Below are 18567 nucleotides of genomic sequence, written 5' to 3' on the forward strand. Positions count from 1 at the left end.
GGCGATATTTTGAGTCGTGCCCTGACGAGGATTGCGAATACAATGAGCAAAGGGATAACAGGGGGCAGGGGGGGGGGAGGTGTGTAGTAAATGCCGATTAAGTGATCACAGCGACAGTCGACATCAATAAGCACGCGAGATAGAGCATGTTCAAGAAATAGAGATCGATAGGTGATCGAAGATGGCCGGTGCACCATCCCACTTTAGTAAAGCTGTATTGGTTTTCCTTGTAATTTTCTTACGGGCAAAATGCGGCTTTCACGACGAAGATATGGTCGAAAGACTGGACGTCATGTTGAAGGATGTAAAGACTCAGAGATATTCTCGGGATACGGACGACAGTTTGAAAATATGGCAGGAATACGAGTTTGGAAGCGGTGCCGGGAATCGCGAAGGTAGGAAAACTTGTAACTCATTTATTCAGCATTTAACATGGATGCAATAATTATTTATATCTATGGTGCGCTAAAAATTTTTTCACACTCACAATATATTGTAATTATTAATAGTATGGAATTAAAATTTCTGTGCATATTGTACATAGAAATAATTCTCCTTGTTATTATTTTCATTGAATTCGCATTATATTGGTCAATTGTTGTGTTGAATTCTTGGCAGATGAAAATGTAATCCTTCTCATTGTAGTGAAAAAATCATATCAGAGACGATGTTGCATACACAAGAATAACTTTTTTTTTTGCACCGACAAGTAGGAAAACTATACGCAGAGGATGGCAAATCTGTTTTCATTTTGAACAACACTTGTGTCTTGCTTATCGTTTAGGTATTGAAATGAAATTTGCTCAATCTGAAACAAGCAAGCATTATCTGACGCGAAAATAAAATTTATCGAGGTGACAAGAATATCGAGATAGAATTGGGTGACCATGCACGATCGTTTGAAGAAAAACAGAAATAACAAATGTTAAAATTATGTGGCACTAGAGTATTTTGTTAAAGATTCGAAATTTATTTTTTATAGTATCTGTAGAAAAATCTTAAAACCGGAGTTGCGATAAATCTTTCAAACGTTTTAAAGCCAAAATTCTCAAATTTTGCAAACATTAACATTCTAACTGAACAGCCGCAGAGTATTATTGAAAACGGTTTTATTTTTAATCGGAATTAAAAGTGTTGACTAGAGTTTTGCACTTTTTGATTGAAATGCCTGTTTTTCGAACATCATGTTTAATTTCCATCACGAATTGCTTAGTATTTATAATTTCATTTTCATGTCAACCCATATTCTCAATATAATGCACGATGTTTGTAAAAGTATCGGAAACAAACCTCGAAATTTCTTGCTCAGTTCGTATTGACAATGAAATTGAAACGGTTAAAAAATTCATTTCAATGTAGTCATCTAAACCGTTACAATTATGCGATTTTTTACGGTTTTATGAAACTGCACTAAAGTATTTTAAAAAATTTCTGAAAGTCTCTCAATGTTTCCGAATTTCGATAAAATCTCACAGTGATGTAGGATTAAAAAAATGTTCCCTACAATTAGATCACACATAAAATTCAATGTACCCAATATCACATATGATAAGGTCCGAACGGTTATGAAAAGCACTTATTTCTTCAGAATATTAACCAAGGATGTGTTGTTTTATAATTATCCACTGGAAATATCTAATTTTCATATTATGTTTTGGAAGCGATTAAAGGAACTATTTTCATTTTTCCATTTCAAATGCAAATTTCACAACATTCTGTATGTGCGTAGACTTTGTCTGTAAAACAAGTGACTGCATATTTTCAGTAATATACATATACTAAATACCATTCTACATATCACAATCATTGATTGATAAAAAGAAATTCTACAATCACGAATATTTACTCAAGCATCACCTTAACCTTGTTTCGTATGTTATTCCCAGTCTTCACCCAACATTCTGAGTACATTCGTAAAAGCATTTCTACCCATCCATGCATTATAATGTCACCGGTTCGCACTCAAGAGGGGCTGTCTGTAAATTGCGTAAGGTTTTAAAAGTACAAATTTGCGAAAAATAAACCTGTCGTAATTCAATGACGGCCCCTAGTTAACTGCACTACAGCAATCTGACGTACCTTGCTGTCGACTAAAATGCATAGTTACGGGAGTATATATATTATATATTTTACATGTATATTTTATACATATATTTTTTATTTTTTGCATATACGTTATATTAATTATAAACCTTATTATATATCTGTTATCTTCAGTAGAAATACAAATATTAGATTCGTAATAACTAAAATTTGCCTGATATGTATACCGAGTTATTTCGGCGATGCGCTCCACAGGTACCCCTAATTGTAGGCAAGTCGGTGTACAAGTTTGCTCTGAGTAGCTGCGCTTCCCTTTTGTCATCACTATCCGGCGAAACTCGGAGCTGATCAGAACGGAATTGTATCCTGATTTGCCTATAATCAGGGCTCCCTGTGCGCGCATCACGTAAACAATCCGGCACATATATTCACAATCAGATTAATGAAACGCTGACTTACACCCTAGAGCTAATCGTCGCGAACATAACAATCGAGGAGGACCCAATTCTGTCAACAATCGGCGTGACCGGCTGGCAGTATTCGGCCGGCGTTCGCGACGGAATCTTGGCCAGCAGCGGGGGGTCGAGCCTCTGGCTCTGTTTCCATAGCAACAAAGATGGCCGCGTCCATCATCGCGCTGTTTTGACAGTTACCGGCACTATTTTGACGTTCAAAGTGATCGCTTTGCTCGAGCCTGTCGCGCATCAGGAGCAAATTTTCGCCATAATTTGCATCGAGGCTGGCGCTGAAACGGAAATTCTGTGGTATAAATATGCAGACGAGAAGTTTGAGCGAGTTTCATCCTTAGTCGTCTCCAGGCGCGTCGAGAGGTTAGAATTCTTTCAACACAACCGACGCAACAAACTCCTGCTGCTCACCGAACAGATGAGCTACAACAACGCCGACTATTCATCCCTCGAAATCTATGGATTCAAGTTCGTCGGCGGTCTTCTCGACTTGTGGTGAGTCTTTTGCACTTTTAGGTTACAATATTATCGCTGATGCCGTGTGTGCTCAAAACGCTGTCGTACGTGGCTTCTGCGTTTCGTCTTGGATCTTGCTACGGCAGTTCGGCACATTATTTTGAGCTCATTATTTGATTCAATACTGGGATTTTCAGGTCATTGTGAAATGCATTTAGAAAATAAGCTTGCTTTATTCATACGATTACATTTTGAGACCGATGAAAACAGTGCGATATTATTGACGCGCTCTGTTGTCTCTGATTGAGCATTCGTATAGAAGGAAATCTAGTTATCGCCATGAAAAAACCACGATACTCATCGCAGAATCTTGAAACGACATTAAAGTATTTTCTAACGATGAATGTAATCTTGAATTGCATAATTGATACGATGATTATACCTCTAAATTAGTTTCTTTCTCGGTTATCATGTGCATACTTATTCAACGCTGATGCGTCTTCACGTGGCACAGCTATTTACTATCTAGTGGAACTGCGCATAGGTAATGTTGCGATGAAAATATTGAGACGGCAAATACTATAATATTCAGAAGAAGAGAGTGTTCATACAAACCATTGCATGTTAGGAATATAAAAACGATCTTCTAGGAATTAATTTTTTTTGCAGTTTTGAATTTGCAATTTATATCTTAGCAGAATATGCTTACTATATGCGTTTGTAAGTTGAGCTTTGCCGTGAAAAAGTTTCGCAGTGATATCAGAAAAATTTACTCTCAATTCCTTTTGTTCTTATATGTAAAATGCTTTCAATTTTTTGTAAAAGTTTGTATGTTTTTTTATATACTGTATACGTTTCAGCACAATTCTGTTTTTCGAACGTGATAGTAAAGCGAAGTATTTGCCGAGTTTTTCACCGTACAAAACGTTGTTTTGAAAAAGAATTTTGTCTCTATAATTGGTTCTTAAGTGCAAAAACAATATTTTTGCAAAAATACTGTGCGAATTGCACTACTTTTTTTTCTCGATCCCTGGCTCTGGTTTTCTCTAAAATTTTTGGAACCGTTCTACGTCTTTCTATAACTCTTGTTTGTAAACCATGCCATTTGTTTGAGCAAATTTCAGCCATCAGCTTTTCTGTCTTTGTGTAAAAAAACCTCACTTATCTCTTGGAACCAGCAACTCTCTTTCGTAAGCTATAATATATTTTCGAACGATTAGTTGATCATCGTTAGTTTGCTGCTAAAGGTTACTCACTGCGTCTTGTAGGCTTTGTCAAAGAATTTGGATGCCGAAAGTCTCGAGGTTTGAGATCTGCTCAGTCTACGAAGAGACTTTCCTCAGTGTTCATAGTGCGAACACGATCTCGTTTTACGAATTCAAAGAGAGCGAGACGAAGGAAGGACTGTTCAAACCTACGCAAAATATCACGTCAAATGGCTTCAGGAATTCGGTTTGCTTTGAAAACGGGTACACGGAGTATCTGATCATCTCCGGTCCGGAACCAGCCCTCTTTACTTTTATGGAAAACGAATTTCTGTTCGACGTGGAGATGGAAAAATTGCTTGGCGGTGAATCATTCCTTCCTTTTTTCAAACTTTATTTTTTTTTGTTTTTCTGACACGCTACTCGTGGATTACAAATGTCTGAGACGTACAGTCAGCTCCAAAATATTTCGAAACGCAAACATGACGCAACAAAGGTTTATAAATGAAAACTGAAGCTGACAAAGTTACTCAAGTATTATTGAAAAAAATTCCCTGTGATTTCGAAGTTTTTTTCAACTCTGAACTTCAACTGTAAAAACCATGCTATTTTAACAGCATCGGAGAAATCACGTTGTTCAAATTTTTTTTCACCGAAACATTTTATTGTTAGTCCAATTTCGATGAAAGATAATTTAATTTATTTATAACTACCCAAAATCTAACTCAGACGATACATGGACATTGCATTCGTGATTAAAGTGAGCAGTATTGTTAATAAAAGTCTGATGTGCAACGCAGATGCTTAAGAGAAAAATCACGGAGAGTAATAGTATTTATATGAAGTTATAATGCAGCGTTATGAGGTCTTTACAATTGAAATTCAGCGTTTTTAAATTTTATCCCGTGTCAGGGGAACTTTTCTACTCATTTCTAATAAGATTAGGTCAAGTGAGGTATTCAAAACTTATTTTCGTCACATTTTCGTTGCAACCACTTCCTCGACATCACTGTACTTTTGAGACGTACCCTTTTATCTAAACCTTACCTCAAATTAGACTTAGGTGAAACTTTGTGGGCCCAATGCTTGCCAGTCCGAACCTATAGAGAAGAATGCCTCCTTCTTGTGCAACTGAAGAACCTCACAGTCGTCGGGTTTTCTTGGCAGGGTACAAAATTCCAAATCACTCATATTCCGCCAATAAATATCGACGATTTTCAACTATCAAAAATCACTCCGATACCGAAGTACGGATTTTTGTTTGAGAATAAATTGGTCAGAGTCGATACCATGTTGTCAGATTTGCCTCGACCCGTGCTCGATGAAATGGAGAAAATATTGCAGCTCAAGAATTCTCTGGAGGTATCAAATGAAAATTTCTCAAATAAATCCAACTCGGTACATTCTCATTTCTACGTCGCAACGGTGCGAGAAATTTTTTTGCAAACGGTCAAGTTTTCATATATTTTCCAGGAAACATTTATGAAGCAGGAATTTATTTTAGACGAGACGACAAAAAGGTATGAGAAGAGTTACCATAAAAATCCGGTGATCACTGGGTTTTGGAATTTATCGAAAGTCGACACCGAGGCCGTGACGTTTTCGCACGAGGTCATCTTCGAGTCTCTTAAAGTCGGCTCAAAATTATTCTCTAAATTTGACGTAGCGTCAGACCTGAATATATTCGATCAGCGGTTCCGAATTTTGGAAGATAAAATGGAGAAAATGAAAATCATCTCAGAGACAGCTCTGCGCGTAGATTCCCCGGAGGTTAAATTGAGCAAAGGTTTTGTTCTGAACGGTGGAATGGAAGTGCGGGGAACATTGCACGTTAAAAAATCGACCCTGAAGTTCATCAATAACTTTTCGATCGAGAATATACACAATGACTTTGTTAAATATGACAAAAAATTGGTTATCAAAGGGCGTAAATCGTTCCCGTCAATCGAGGCAACCGTTTTAAATATCGCCAATATCAACGGGGTGCCGAGAAACGAATTTATATTCGACACCAAAAAGACGAACTACGAAAATGTTGACTTTACCGACTTGAATCATTTGCTCGTTGAAGGTAGTCTCAATTTCACCAGCATCAACGGATTCTTGTGGTACAATTTGATGAAGAGTGTTGTGTGGAAAAATCAACCCGCAATTATACCAGGTCTGACGGTTGTTTACGGGGTACGTGAATATCGGCAACTCACTCACAACTCACGGTCGTTTGACCGATACCAGGAAAAGTGATTTACGTTAGTGTATTTTTGACAGGAAATCATTGCTGACACTGTTTCGGTCGCGACTTTAAACGGTCTCAAATATCCCGCAGGATATGTGCTGCAAAACGGTACGAATAAGGCGGAAATTATTGGCCGAAAAACTTTTGGTAAACTCAAGGTAACGAATTTGAAGGGAATAAAAACGATCAATGGTATTCCGTACGACGATTTCGTTGTTTTGGACAAGAAGCAGAATTTACCCCACCAAATAACGTTTAAGAATTTAACGATAGAGGAAAATTTGCAGGTAATTTTTTACCACCGATTTTTTCTCACTCAAGATCGAATCCGTTTTCTATGGAAGTTCTAATGTTTCAGAACCTGAAAAATGTTGTGCTTTTGAGAGAATGATGAACAAAAACTTATCGAAAGGTTTTTATCTTGGATTTATTCTCAGAAAGTTATTTACAGAGTTCACGAATTAATTTTGACCTACAAAACACTGTTTATACAGAACGCAGCAGCGAGTTATTGATTTAAGAATTTTTGTTTTTAACGATCATTGATCATTTAAAATAGAATTCATTTAATCTATTTACGAATGCTTAATTTATCGATAACAGTGATTGGATATAATTATTGGACGGTATAACTGTCACCAAAGTTGTTGGTTGAAACAAATTGTCTTGCATTGAGAATATTTTTTATACCTTGAAAGACAGTAATGCCACTGCAACAATTTGTAAAAGTCCCAGGATTTTGAAAAACTCTATTTCGAGATATCGGAATTTCTGATGGATTACGAGTTTGCAATCAGCGACGCTAACGTAATAAAACATAGAACAACAAATTTATTTTTTCCAATTTTAGAACACCCGAAAGAGTTGAGTTTGAAAAATATCAACATGTTCAGCTTTATTACGGTTTAGCAGGTTGATGTCTGTAAAAAAAATAGTTATTTTGCAACATTAGTATTGCCTGAGATTCAGTTAACACTAATAGCGCATCAGATTTTGCAAATTTAACTCTTTTCTGAAACTACAAAATTGTTATATTTCTTTCCACGTTTCGTTACGTTAACCTTGCCAACTTATATGCTAAATATAAGTCCACATAAAATGTGAATTTAAGTACTAATTTTTTTTTGATTAATTTCAATCAATTCAAGAAGTCCGGAACACAAGTTTCTGTTCAATTTCTCTACAAGTTTCAGATATTAAATTTTGAAACAAATATTAATGGCTATACATGTATATTAACTTTAGTTACGTTTCCTGAGTCCAAAAGAGATTCGGTAACTTTATAAAAATAGCACTGTTACAACGTGTCTGATTTGCAACGATTTCAATTAATATCCCGACTTTAGATCGACGGACGTATAACCGGTATCAAGATAGATCTTGAAGAACATCGTTTGACGCTGACTGACGTTAATGCCATTACCGCCGATACGATGTTCACAAATTTGCACGTCAAGGGAAATTTGATCGTTGAGGATTTGGTAAACGGTAAGACCTTGTCCGACTTTGACGATATAATTTGGAAGAGCGATGAGTACGCCGTGATTACCGGGCACAAGACGTTTTTGGGCAACGTTCATATCGACACCAAATTAAAAGTTGCATCAAAAAAGTACAACGGGCACCTCATCGACGAATTCGTCACATTTAGTGGCGAACAGGAATTTCCGAGTGAGTTTTTGCGTACGGCGATCTGCAGATCCGACCGTTATTCGCGCTCCAACAAAAGAAAAAAAAAAAAAATATATGTCCCTTAATTTTTCTAGATTTGAAAAAAATCTCGACCCATGTAACCTTCGATAAATTGAAATGCAAGCAGTTGAACGACTTGGAGAATCACTTGGACGGACTCGCGGTGATGGGCGGCGGGGATTTTTCTAAATGCCCTAAAAAAAAACTGATATTCAAAGTGCCCCCGATTCTGGAAGACCTAAGTTTTCGAACCATGAACGGCAAGATTTCAGCGCGGGATTTTTCCGTCAAGTTTTCGCAGACTTTTCAGAACGTGTTATTCGATGATCTAGAAGTTGACGAACTTTTCGCCGGCTCTGTGAGTCCGCAAATCCTAAACAACGTAAAGTTCGCCGAGTTTGAGGCGCGCCGGATGTCGGTTACGAAATCTCAGGTCCTTACCGGAAATCACAGGATAAATAAGCTGAAAGTTGGCTTGGTTAAGGCGCGACGGATAAACGGCATGTCTCTTACCGATCTCGACAAATTCCGTAACGATTTCGAGAACCTCTTTGACCGGATATGGAACGGAAAAATGGCGATCGACGCCTTCGTCGTCAAAGGACGGGTCCAGGCGGGCAAAATCAACGGCCAATCCGTAGCGGAAATTCACTCGCGGAACGGGCCGAGGAACGTTTATGTTGACGACGGTTTTTACGTCAAAAATTTGGAGGTTCGTGGTTTGGTGAACGGGATAAACCTGACCTCGTTTATTTTAGACTCGGTGTTCAGGAACGAAAAGGGCGTCGTTCTGACGGGTGAGAAGACTTTCGACTTTCTGGACTGCCAGATCCTCCAGGTCCCGATTCTGAACGGGGTTCCGGTGGAAAGTATCCTGAACTCGCGTCTGGACCAAACTTTGACCGGGCCGGTTTTGGTCAAGGGAAACGTTCGAGTCACCGATTCCTTCGACTCGGAGGGAAAAGTGAACGACATTTTCTATCGACAATTGGTCGAGAGGCTCGCCTATCTAAGGAATAATCACACCTTTAAACTTACCGGCCATTTCCGGTTTCCCGACGCCGCCGCGGTCGAACATCTCCGAGTCAACGGGCTCGTCCAGGGACTCAACTTTGGCGATTTTATCGCCGCGACCGTCAACCGAGATGAAAATTTCGTCGAAATTGCCGGTACGAAAGTATTCACCAATTCCGTAAAGTTCGCGAAAAACTTCACCATCCTCGACGAAGTCAACGGTTTGGACCTGACACCATTCAATCAAAAGGCTCTGTTCGTCGACAGAGACGTTCACTGCGGTTTTGATGTAATTTTTGAAAACGATATACATCTCGGCGGCGATTTGATTGTGAAAGAACATTTGGACACCGGTACTCTGGCTAATGTTGATATCGAGGAACTCGAATCGAGCGCTATATTTTTGAACCGACCCTCCTATGTGCAAGGTAAATTTTAAGCAATTTGTTGAACGTTGGTTTAGAATATTACGTCATCACTTTGATCCCACTTCTGACACCAGTGTTGCAAAGACTTTTCACCAATATTCCTTGTCTTACACGATCATCGGGGATTCAGTAGCAAATTTATTTCTCGTGCAATTTTACGTGCAGACGTAACGATTGTTTCGATCACTTAATCGTTAGCGTTTTTGAGTTTCTTCTCGTTCGATCAAAAAGTATACATATTGCGAAAGTAATGTGATTACTTATCAGAAATTTAAGTCCGGGCTCACCGAAATTCTATCAATTTTCGGCAGCTTAGGATTGTTATTTTTCAATGAAAGAAAATTCGTCCAATTATTGCTTATACGAAGATTGATAATCGATTTTTTGAAACTCTACGTCAAATTTTGATCCTGATTCAAAATTGTTTTCATTCCTTAAACAAAATATGAGTCGTATAATTTGGGACGTAGTTCTGTATATTGTAATGTTTGTAGGCCCCGTTTGATAGTATGATTTTAATACGACGGATTTTTGGATTTCTCAGAGATCTCAAATCAACTAAAAATATGAACTGCTCGTCAGTTTTCGTGTTTGACATTCTTGAATCATAGATCAAACTACATCTATTTTTAAAAATTGTAGGAACGGTATGATAGGCAAAAATTTGGAAAGGCGCAAAATGAACTGTAATTTTTTTTAGTGTAGCGGGAAAATTCAAAGGATGTTCAAAAACAGTCGTTCTATACAAAAAATTGCAATGCGTTGCGAAATTTCAGTGCTTAATTCGGTTAAAAAACGTAAGAAATTTAATTTACTGTTGCAGTTACAAAACCAAATCGAAAATCGAGATAGATAAAAATTTAGAGACTGTAAATTTTCTGTGGGTTTTAAATCATATTTATGATTATTAATCACGTAGTTTTTGCGATTTGGTAATTTGCAGATTGTAAAAAAATTTATACGAGTAGAAAAATATCCCCACTATACATTTGGTGACATAAATTTTTTCGGTGATCGAATCCGCGCGATTCAACATTTAATGATTTCCCTATTCGAGGAAATATTTAAAGGCTCTACGCGTCCGAAACAGCTGCAGATTAAAATAAAACCAGTCCAAGCCTTCGAATAAATTTGAACACTCGCGTGGACTGTTTGTACTTCGAAAAAGCAAATTCTCATGGCAAAATACGTGGTTTCATGCATGCAGCGCGATATTCGTTCAAATAGAATTCTTCGCGTGTATGCAAACTTCTGGTGAAATCCGTTTAAATAGCGGAACGGTTTATCAGGAAGTGGACCTACTTAAAATGAATCTATTTTGTCCGTTAGTATCCACGCCATTCGGTTTACATTTATGAGATAGTCGATTCGTAACTTAAACTCTGAATAAGCAAATTGAGGAGCTTGGTTGGCTAAAAATCGATGATTTTTATTAACATCATCATGATATAGTCTTCGATTGAGTATTTATAAAATTACTACATTCGTGAGCTTCACAAATCTATTAAAAAATACGACAATAAAATGTACTGGAATTACGAAAATTACGCAGGTTGATAGATTTTACTCTACCATGGTACATTTTATTTACAAGGTTTTTTTTTTTTAAATTCACTGAAACAGACTTTTTCTTTGTTCGGTATTTGATTCAATAATCAATATAGCCAATTTGTTGATCACAATCGGTATTGATACAATGTAGTAAGATTAAATATTCAATGATATCAACACGATGAAAAAAAGGGTTACCGTGAATTTGTATAAAATAGTCTTTTTTGAATAAAACGAAACATCGTAGAGTGAATTGAACGAATCTATTAGATGCCACTTTGAAGCGATTCGAAATCAAGCATTCATTGGATATCGCAAGTTTTTGTTTCTAATCACAGTATTTACTATTTTTGTATTTTCCAAGACGTTTTTATGGCTTGCGAATATAAAAATTTGATAAATACTCAATAGATAACCATCACTTCATGAAACGAATGAAAAATATTCATTTTTTCCCCGCTAATCTTTATAAGTATGCCGGGTACAAATCACACGAAGTGAAATGAAACTTAAAGTTCTTATTGCTGTCGAAGAGTTCGTGAAAAAAAAATGAAATTCCGATGTTGTAGCACAACCATTTTCGCTTTGAAAACTAAAAATTGATTTCAGGTGTCTTGACATTTACAAATGTGACTTTTGAGTCTAGTTTGACCGTTGGTTATTTGAATGGCATAAACTTGAATGACGTGATTTCGTTGAAAGAAAATCAGATCATCTCCAATAGCCTGTCCTTCGTTGATGTCACCGTCGAAAATTTGGGAATTACGGGAACGGTAAACGGGCACAACATAAATCAAATATTTACCAATACCTTTATGGTAAGTAAGTTTCTGCTTGGATCTTATTTTATTGACGTTTATTCAATATTTTTCAACAAACTTCACCTAATTCCCTGTCCTTCCCTTACTCCATTAATTCTTTATGTTGTTTTTTTTTTTTTATTCTATTTTCACCTCAGTTATCCGGTGACCAAACAATTAACGGAAATTTAGTGCTACACGGAAATGTGCAGATACAAACGAACTTGAATGCGAAATGTATCAACAATATCGACGCATCACAAATGGCCACATTAGATGGCGATGAAAAACTTACTGGTAAAATATCACTCGTTTTTTTTTTAATTATTTTTTTGAACGCTTTTTCATCTTGAAGAAAATCGCGTTACATGCATTTCTCATCTCGACTTTTGTGTTTCTTCCATTTTTTTCTTTCATCAAGTGAGGTTAGAAGTTGAAGATTGAGTTAGAGGAAAATTTCGAATGAAACACAAAAATTTTTGTGTTCAACGATTAAGTAATAAAAGATAATGAAAAATTTGACACAAGGTTCTCCGTCTAATTCGGGGGATTTTTTTTCCAAATCAACCGTTCAAAAGGCTTAAATCTAAAAAATGTCTAAACGCATTTATGGACACGAACTGCCGGTCTTGTAATAATTGGTGCGTGGAATCGCCTGAATTACACAGACCGCAATGCATGTAAGTAATGCGGGTTGAGGTTGTGCAGGCGAAGCCTAAATTCTCAGGGGGGCTTCGAATTATATCGGAACGTTGTTTTACGGTCAACGGATACGTATTGCGCTTCGCGTACTGCACAAAGTGTCACGAGAAACGGTAAACGCTGTTTACTTAGTAGAGAATTCGTTCGCTGTGGTCAATTGTACGTCTTATCACGTTTCAGGTACCTTCCAATTTTTGAGTCCGTTAATATTGAGAAGAAATTTACACGTTTTTGGACTTGTAAATGACATTGATCTTGCGATATGGGAAAGCGAAGCGGTTTACACCAGTTTTCCGAAAAAACAATTGGTCTCGGGTGATTGGCGCATTCGGGGTAATGTCACTTTTGAAAAAGACGTCACGGGAAGCGGACTCTTGAACGGTATTAACGTCCGAATTTTGTACGACGAATTGGAGAAACGAAAATTGGAAATCGACTCGGTAGTGACAGGTGTAAAGGTACGGTAATATTGAAAAAAAAAAGAAAAGAAACACTGCGTTCCTTGTCAATCAATCAATAATGCGACGGGAACCAAATGCAGTGTAAATTATGATTCATACACGTTTTGGTTAAACTAATTACTTCAATTGATCAATGCTTTAACATTTTTACGGAAATCAACAAGTCACTATTTCTTCACATACGTCAACTGGTTATTTCACAAGATGCAAATTTAGTCGTTACTCCGATGTAAATTTTTCGAAACTGATATTGTTCAGCAGAGAAGTAGTGAGTTTGAAAACAAGAAATTTCAAACCACCCTTTGATCGATGGGTTATTAAAAAAAAAACGTGGTTTTCTTCTTCACTTTTTACATCTTCTGATCAAAGTTAGAGCATTGCCGAGCAATTTTTCAAACAATTAGTTGCATCAAGACGATACGGACTTCTCGTAGTGTAAAAATTCTCTGAGGGTGAGTCGAAATTTGATATCTTTTCGGTAATTTGGTGACGAGACAGTCGAATCTTGAATATTCGTCAAATTCGTGTGTATTCGTAAGGTATGATGGTTTTCCTAAAAATTCAAAAAAAAGAAAGAAAAAAAAACGATATACTCACACTGTAAACAAGAGCTGAGATGTCGATTATTCCGTTCAAATCGCTCGAAAATGATAAATATGAAATAGACTTGTTCGATTTAACTCGATGATGGCTCCGTTTTTCTGAAAAAAACTGTTTTTTGCACATTGACGTAGACTTTTTTTTACTCGTATTAAATTTGATAATCGTGGTTATTAATCAAAATCAATATCAAAGCAATGTTGAAATATTTGCTATCAAATTAAAGAAGAATCCCTTACAATTAGTAGTAAAGCATAGTCTCCTCAACAAAATGAACCATTTTCGAATGAAATCAAACAAATTCATTAGATTTTTCGCCATGTAAAAGTGATTTGAAATAAAAATTCGAAAGTCTCTAGTTCAAAATAGTTTTATTTATTCATTTCTTTGTATACTTTAGGAAAATATCCGTAGCTTACGAATACGTGAATTTAATAAATCTACAATTTGTGACAATCTCATGATAAAATAAACGAGAAAGTATTGATTCTTGACTCAACAACCTCCTTGATTCGAGGAAAGCTTGATTCAAATTATTGATTCTTCTGTTGCACTGATTGTTCAAGTTTTTCGATACATAGTTTCGGCAGAATGGCTGAATGTGTATTTTCTGTATTTTACAAAGTTCATTCATGCCGATTCGCTGAGCTGCAGTCACAGACAATAACCTTTTTAGTAGTATAAAATAAATCTAGTAATAAAAAAACTATGTTTTCCATCGGTTCTTGGTGCAGCCATTGTCCATTGGTGGTTTTTTGGAATCCAGTGATATTTTTCTCTTGAGTATTAAAACACACTCATTATTCGATATTTTATCGTAAAATTTTACTCACAATCAGTCAATCAAATTTCAGTTCCCTCAACGAACCTTTTTTTCTCTGTATATTCAGCTATATACTCTGTTTGTGTTCGTCTCGTTTTTATTTATTCACTTTTTTATCTTGTAAAATTTTACTCAACTCCTCGTAGATGGATTTAAAAAGTACTTGCCAGGATCTGATACCTTTACAAAAGTATGCCAATAACCAGGTATACAGATTTAAATACTTCGAGTATCTCCAAATCCTCGAATTCGATATCGCGATCGAAAGTGCTCATCATTTCGTAGCTGCGGATGGCGGTGAATATCTGTTGATCAACTTGGAGAATTGTTTTTTGAACACATTCATTTACAAAGGATCTGGCTTCACGATCGTATCGAGCAAGCGGAATTTCGACAACGTCGGTAAATGGATCACCTTGGAGTATGAGAATCAGATTTATCTCCTGACTATCGGAACCGGAATCTGTGGAATGAGTTTCGGAAACTTGTGGAAATTTGAGGAAGACACATTGACTGTTAGTATTTAAATACGTATCATGCATAGTGGACCGATCCACCAACTTTCGGAATTCCGATCGGGCTGTAATTTAAATATGTTACAGCGTATACCTGCTAAGTTATTTGAATCCTAAAACTTTTGAGGTTTTAAACCGATCAGTTTTATCACGTTTTTGAATTTAGTCACTGCTCTCAAATTTTCGGCACTTTCTATATTGTCACAAAAATATGACCTCATGTTTTTTTCTCTTTTCGCGTGAAATAGTCTAATTTTTGTGAAAAGGGAACCCATTCTAAGGTAAATCCTCAGAACCTGTTAAGAATGCTCATTTGTTTTTTAACGTTATTTTCAGTACGCGAAGGAGTATAAATAGAAATTGTGTTTTTTTTTTTGTGTGTGAAAGGAGAGATGTTTCATGATATAGTCTAAGATGTCTTCCCTTTTACACGAAAAGGTGAAAATAAATTATTTTTCTGGATCTTCGTAAGCAGAGAATTAACAAGGTAAAAATGTGTTTTTTGCAGTTCCTAAGAATCACTTTCCTCAAAATGGATTTCATATTCGAAAATATCATCTTTTCTCACACGAAAAAAATACGCGACAATATTTTTTCCGACGACACGAAGTGCTGAAAATTTGAAGACAAAAGTTGAATTAAAAAATTGATCAATGTGTTTCCCATGAATCGGAAGATTTAGAACCCTGAAAATTCGTGGATTTTCATGTCTTAGTGAACGAACACATCCAAATTGAAGCGAGATGGAATTTTGACTGTAAACAGTTGCTCGAAAGTCGCTCAATTCCGTTTATTTATTTACTTTTTTCACTGAAAAGTTCCGCCGACCGTTAGATTTGCGGTCATCAAATGAATCGAGGAGAGGAAACAAACATCGCGAATCAAGTTTCGCGCTCTGCACGGGAAATTCACTTTCCAATACGCGTTTCTTTATCGCCGGGCTTCGCATTATTGCACTCTCACGAGGCTCGATTCTCGTTTTAGCATATCTTGGATCTCGGAAGCATTAACGACGCCAAGAAGATCGGCAAACACGCATTCCTGGTTATCTCCAAGGAGAGATTGGAAAAGTGGTCGATCGAGGATTTGCATCGCGGCTTATACGGGAATTCGACTTCGTATTTCCCGGCCGATGAACGGATGCGGTTCGTTCCAAATACGGACAGAATATTGCTCGCCGATCAGGATCACATTCGCGAATTTCACCCCCTACATCTGAATCACACCAGCATCTGGAACCACTTTAGAGACAGTTCGATTTTGGGCTTGCAGGCAGGCGTTTTCCGAAATGAAATGTTCCTCTACTACGACGAAGGAGTCAGTGAAAATAACGCGTTCGTAAGTCCGAACTTTTTTGTATATTCAGAACACATCATTTTTCGGATTTTAAGAGGCAACACCGTTGTGAGAACCTTAAAAAAAAGCGCTTTTGTGACAATTTTTTTTTTTAATGCAAGAAAAGCTAATGAGATAATAATATTTGAAAAAGTTTTTGCGCATATATTTGAGTATAATATAAGAAAACTATTGTCAGCAAATATTAAAAAATAACGACATTGGAGCCATTCTTGTGAGACATGTTGAATTCTGCGGCACGCGGTGTAATTGGTGCAAATTTGAATCTGGGAAAAAATATTACTTAATCTACATGTTTATAGCTAGTGAAATGCGTGGACGATTTTCGACAAGTTAGTTAAAACATTATTTATTAATAAATGATCGCCCTCTTTTTGTCGAAAATTTAACCTCTTTTTTCAAATAAACTCCAATTACACAAAAATCAATATTTTTAGAATTCCTTACGCATTTCACTAGCTACAAAAACGTAGATTAAGTAATTGTTTTAGAGTCAAATTCACACCAATTAAATACGTGCCGCAGAATTCAACGTGTCTCGCAAGAATGGCTTCATTGTGGCCATTATTCAATATTTGTTGATAATAATTTTTTGTATTATATACTTCAATATATACCTGGTAACTTCCTTGAATATTATTATCTTATTACATTTTCTTCTATACAAAAAAAAAAAAGGAAATGTTGAAAAGGCGTTTATTTTAGATTTTTACATTGGTTTTACCCCGCAATGCAACCTGAGAAAATTCCTTGCACAACCTTGAAGTTTCATTTTTTTTTTTTTTTGGCAAGCTAGAAATCTTACGATATGAAACGAATTTTCCGAATTTTAGAAAAATAGATAGCTAAAAATATATTTGTACAAAGAATTTCTGATTCTTTTCTTTTTTTGCTCTGAAATGATCAAAACTTCCTTTGTATACTCCGAGTATACACTTTTTTTGCGAAATTCATGTCGTGAAAATGTATTTTCAGTTTTTTACTTTTTCGGTAATTTCGCATTCCATTCATTACCTCATTAATTTTTCATACTGTTCTTGAAATTCCGAAAATATTTCGCAGAATATTATTGAATTCAAACTAAAAGAGAAACATAGTTTTCCAGCATTTCGGATCGAATGAATCTAAACATTGTCAATACGATCACAGCTAAAGATGCAATGGTTTAGCCAGAACAAAAAAAGAAAATAAGTAAAAAAAGTAACAAAAATGGAGCTTGTTGAAAATAGTTACCTGGTTTGAAAATCTACAAAGAAAAAAATCACTGTGGTTTTATAGACTTCATATAAAGTTTTCGTGGGATTTATCGAATTTCTTCGTTCCTGCTTATTCTCTCTTCGATTCCAGATATTTGACGGTCTGTCGGTAAAAAAAATACGCCAGTCGATTCCAACTCACAATCCAAAATCATTTTTGGTAATAAATTTCGACGGTTTTGTCGAGACATTTTTAACCTTTGTTAAAAACGGTCGGAGTCTTGAGATTTTCGAGTACAGGGGTGAGTCGAATAAGAGCTGTTACTTTATACATCACACGATTTTTCGATAACACGCCGCAGTGTTGATAACAAACAATTTCCCCGTGCAATAAATACCTAAACGTTTTTTCTCCGGCGTACACAGGAATCGAGGGCTTCGTTTACCGAGAAAGTCTGCAAATGTCAATCGATAAAACGTTTGGATTCAAACTGAGAAAAAATCCGGGTTTGTCGAAAAGAAATTTCGTCGGTGCTGTGCATAGAAATAGCCTGAAAATATTAGAGGCTAAAATGTACGGTGAAAAATTGGATTTGGAATATCTAACTTGCGAGGATTATTAAGATTTTTCCTATTATTACAATTTCAGTCCGCACATAGGTATAATTAATTATACATATACAAATCGCATTATTTATTTGTAATTATAATGGGTAACTTGTGTTACCACACCGTATTGTAATCGTATGTTAAAAAAAATTGTTTACTACATTATCTTTTACGGTATGTTATCACTGTTGTTGGATTATTATTATTATTATTACTTAAGTTCAAATAATGCAATACCTGCGATAAGATTGGTATAAGAAAACGTTACACATCTTTTTTTTTTTTTTTGTTGCTGACATTTGAATAATAATACTACACCCACTTGCCATTCCAACAAATTCGCTGTATTTATTGAAACGCATAATACGCGACACGTGACTTTTTCACAGGCAATTCGAGATATACGACTTTGC

General features: G+C 36.2%; 1 protein-coding gene across 1 annotated transcript; it reads left to right on the forward strand.

Annotated features, from left to right (window-relative positions):
* The first annotated feature begins 93 nt into the window (after positions 1-93).
* On the forward strand, positions 94-18446 carry fs(1)N (female sterile (1) Nasrat). The gene is made up of 15 exons (XM_046631488.2): positions 94-395; positions 2510-3005; positions 4235-4536; positions 5229-5533; positions 5645-6352; positions 6440-6694; positions 7754-8078; positions 8174-9541; positions 11702-11910; positions 12051-12189; positions 12775-13052; positions 14625-14993; positions 15978-16331; positions 17697-17847; positions 17972-18446. Exons 1-15 carry the CDS (start codon positions 182-184, stop codon positions 18166-18168), a joined length of 5670 nt encoding a protein of 1889 aa, XP_046487444.1. The 5' UTR covers positions 94-181; the 3' UTR covers positions 18169-18446.
* Positions 18447-18567: the final 121 nt, after the last annotated feature.

The sequence above is a fragment of the Neodiprion pinetum genome, chromosome 6 (genome assembly GCF_021155775.2).
Source record: "Neodiprion pinetum isolate iyNeoPine1 chromosome 6, iyNeoPine1.2, whole genome shotgun sequence".
In the NCBI taxonomy this organism is placed as follows: domain Eukaryota; kingdom Metazoa; phylum Arthropoda; class Insecta; order Hymenoptera; family Diprionidae; genus Neodiprion; species Neodiprion pinetum.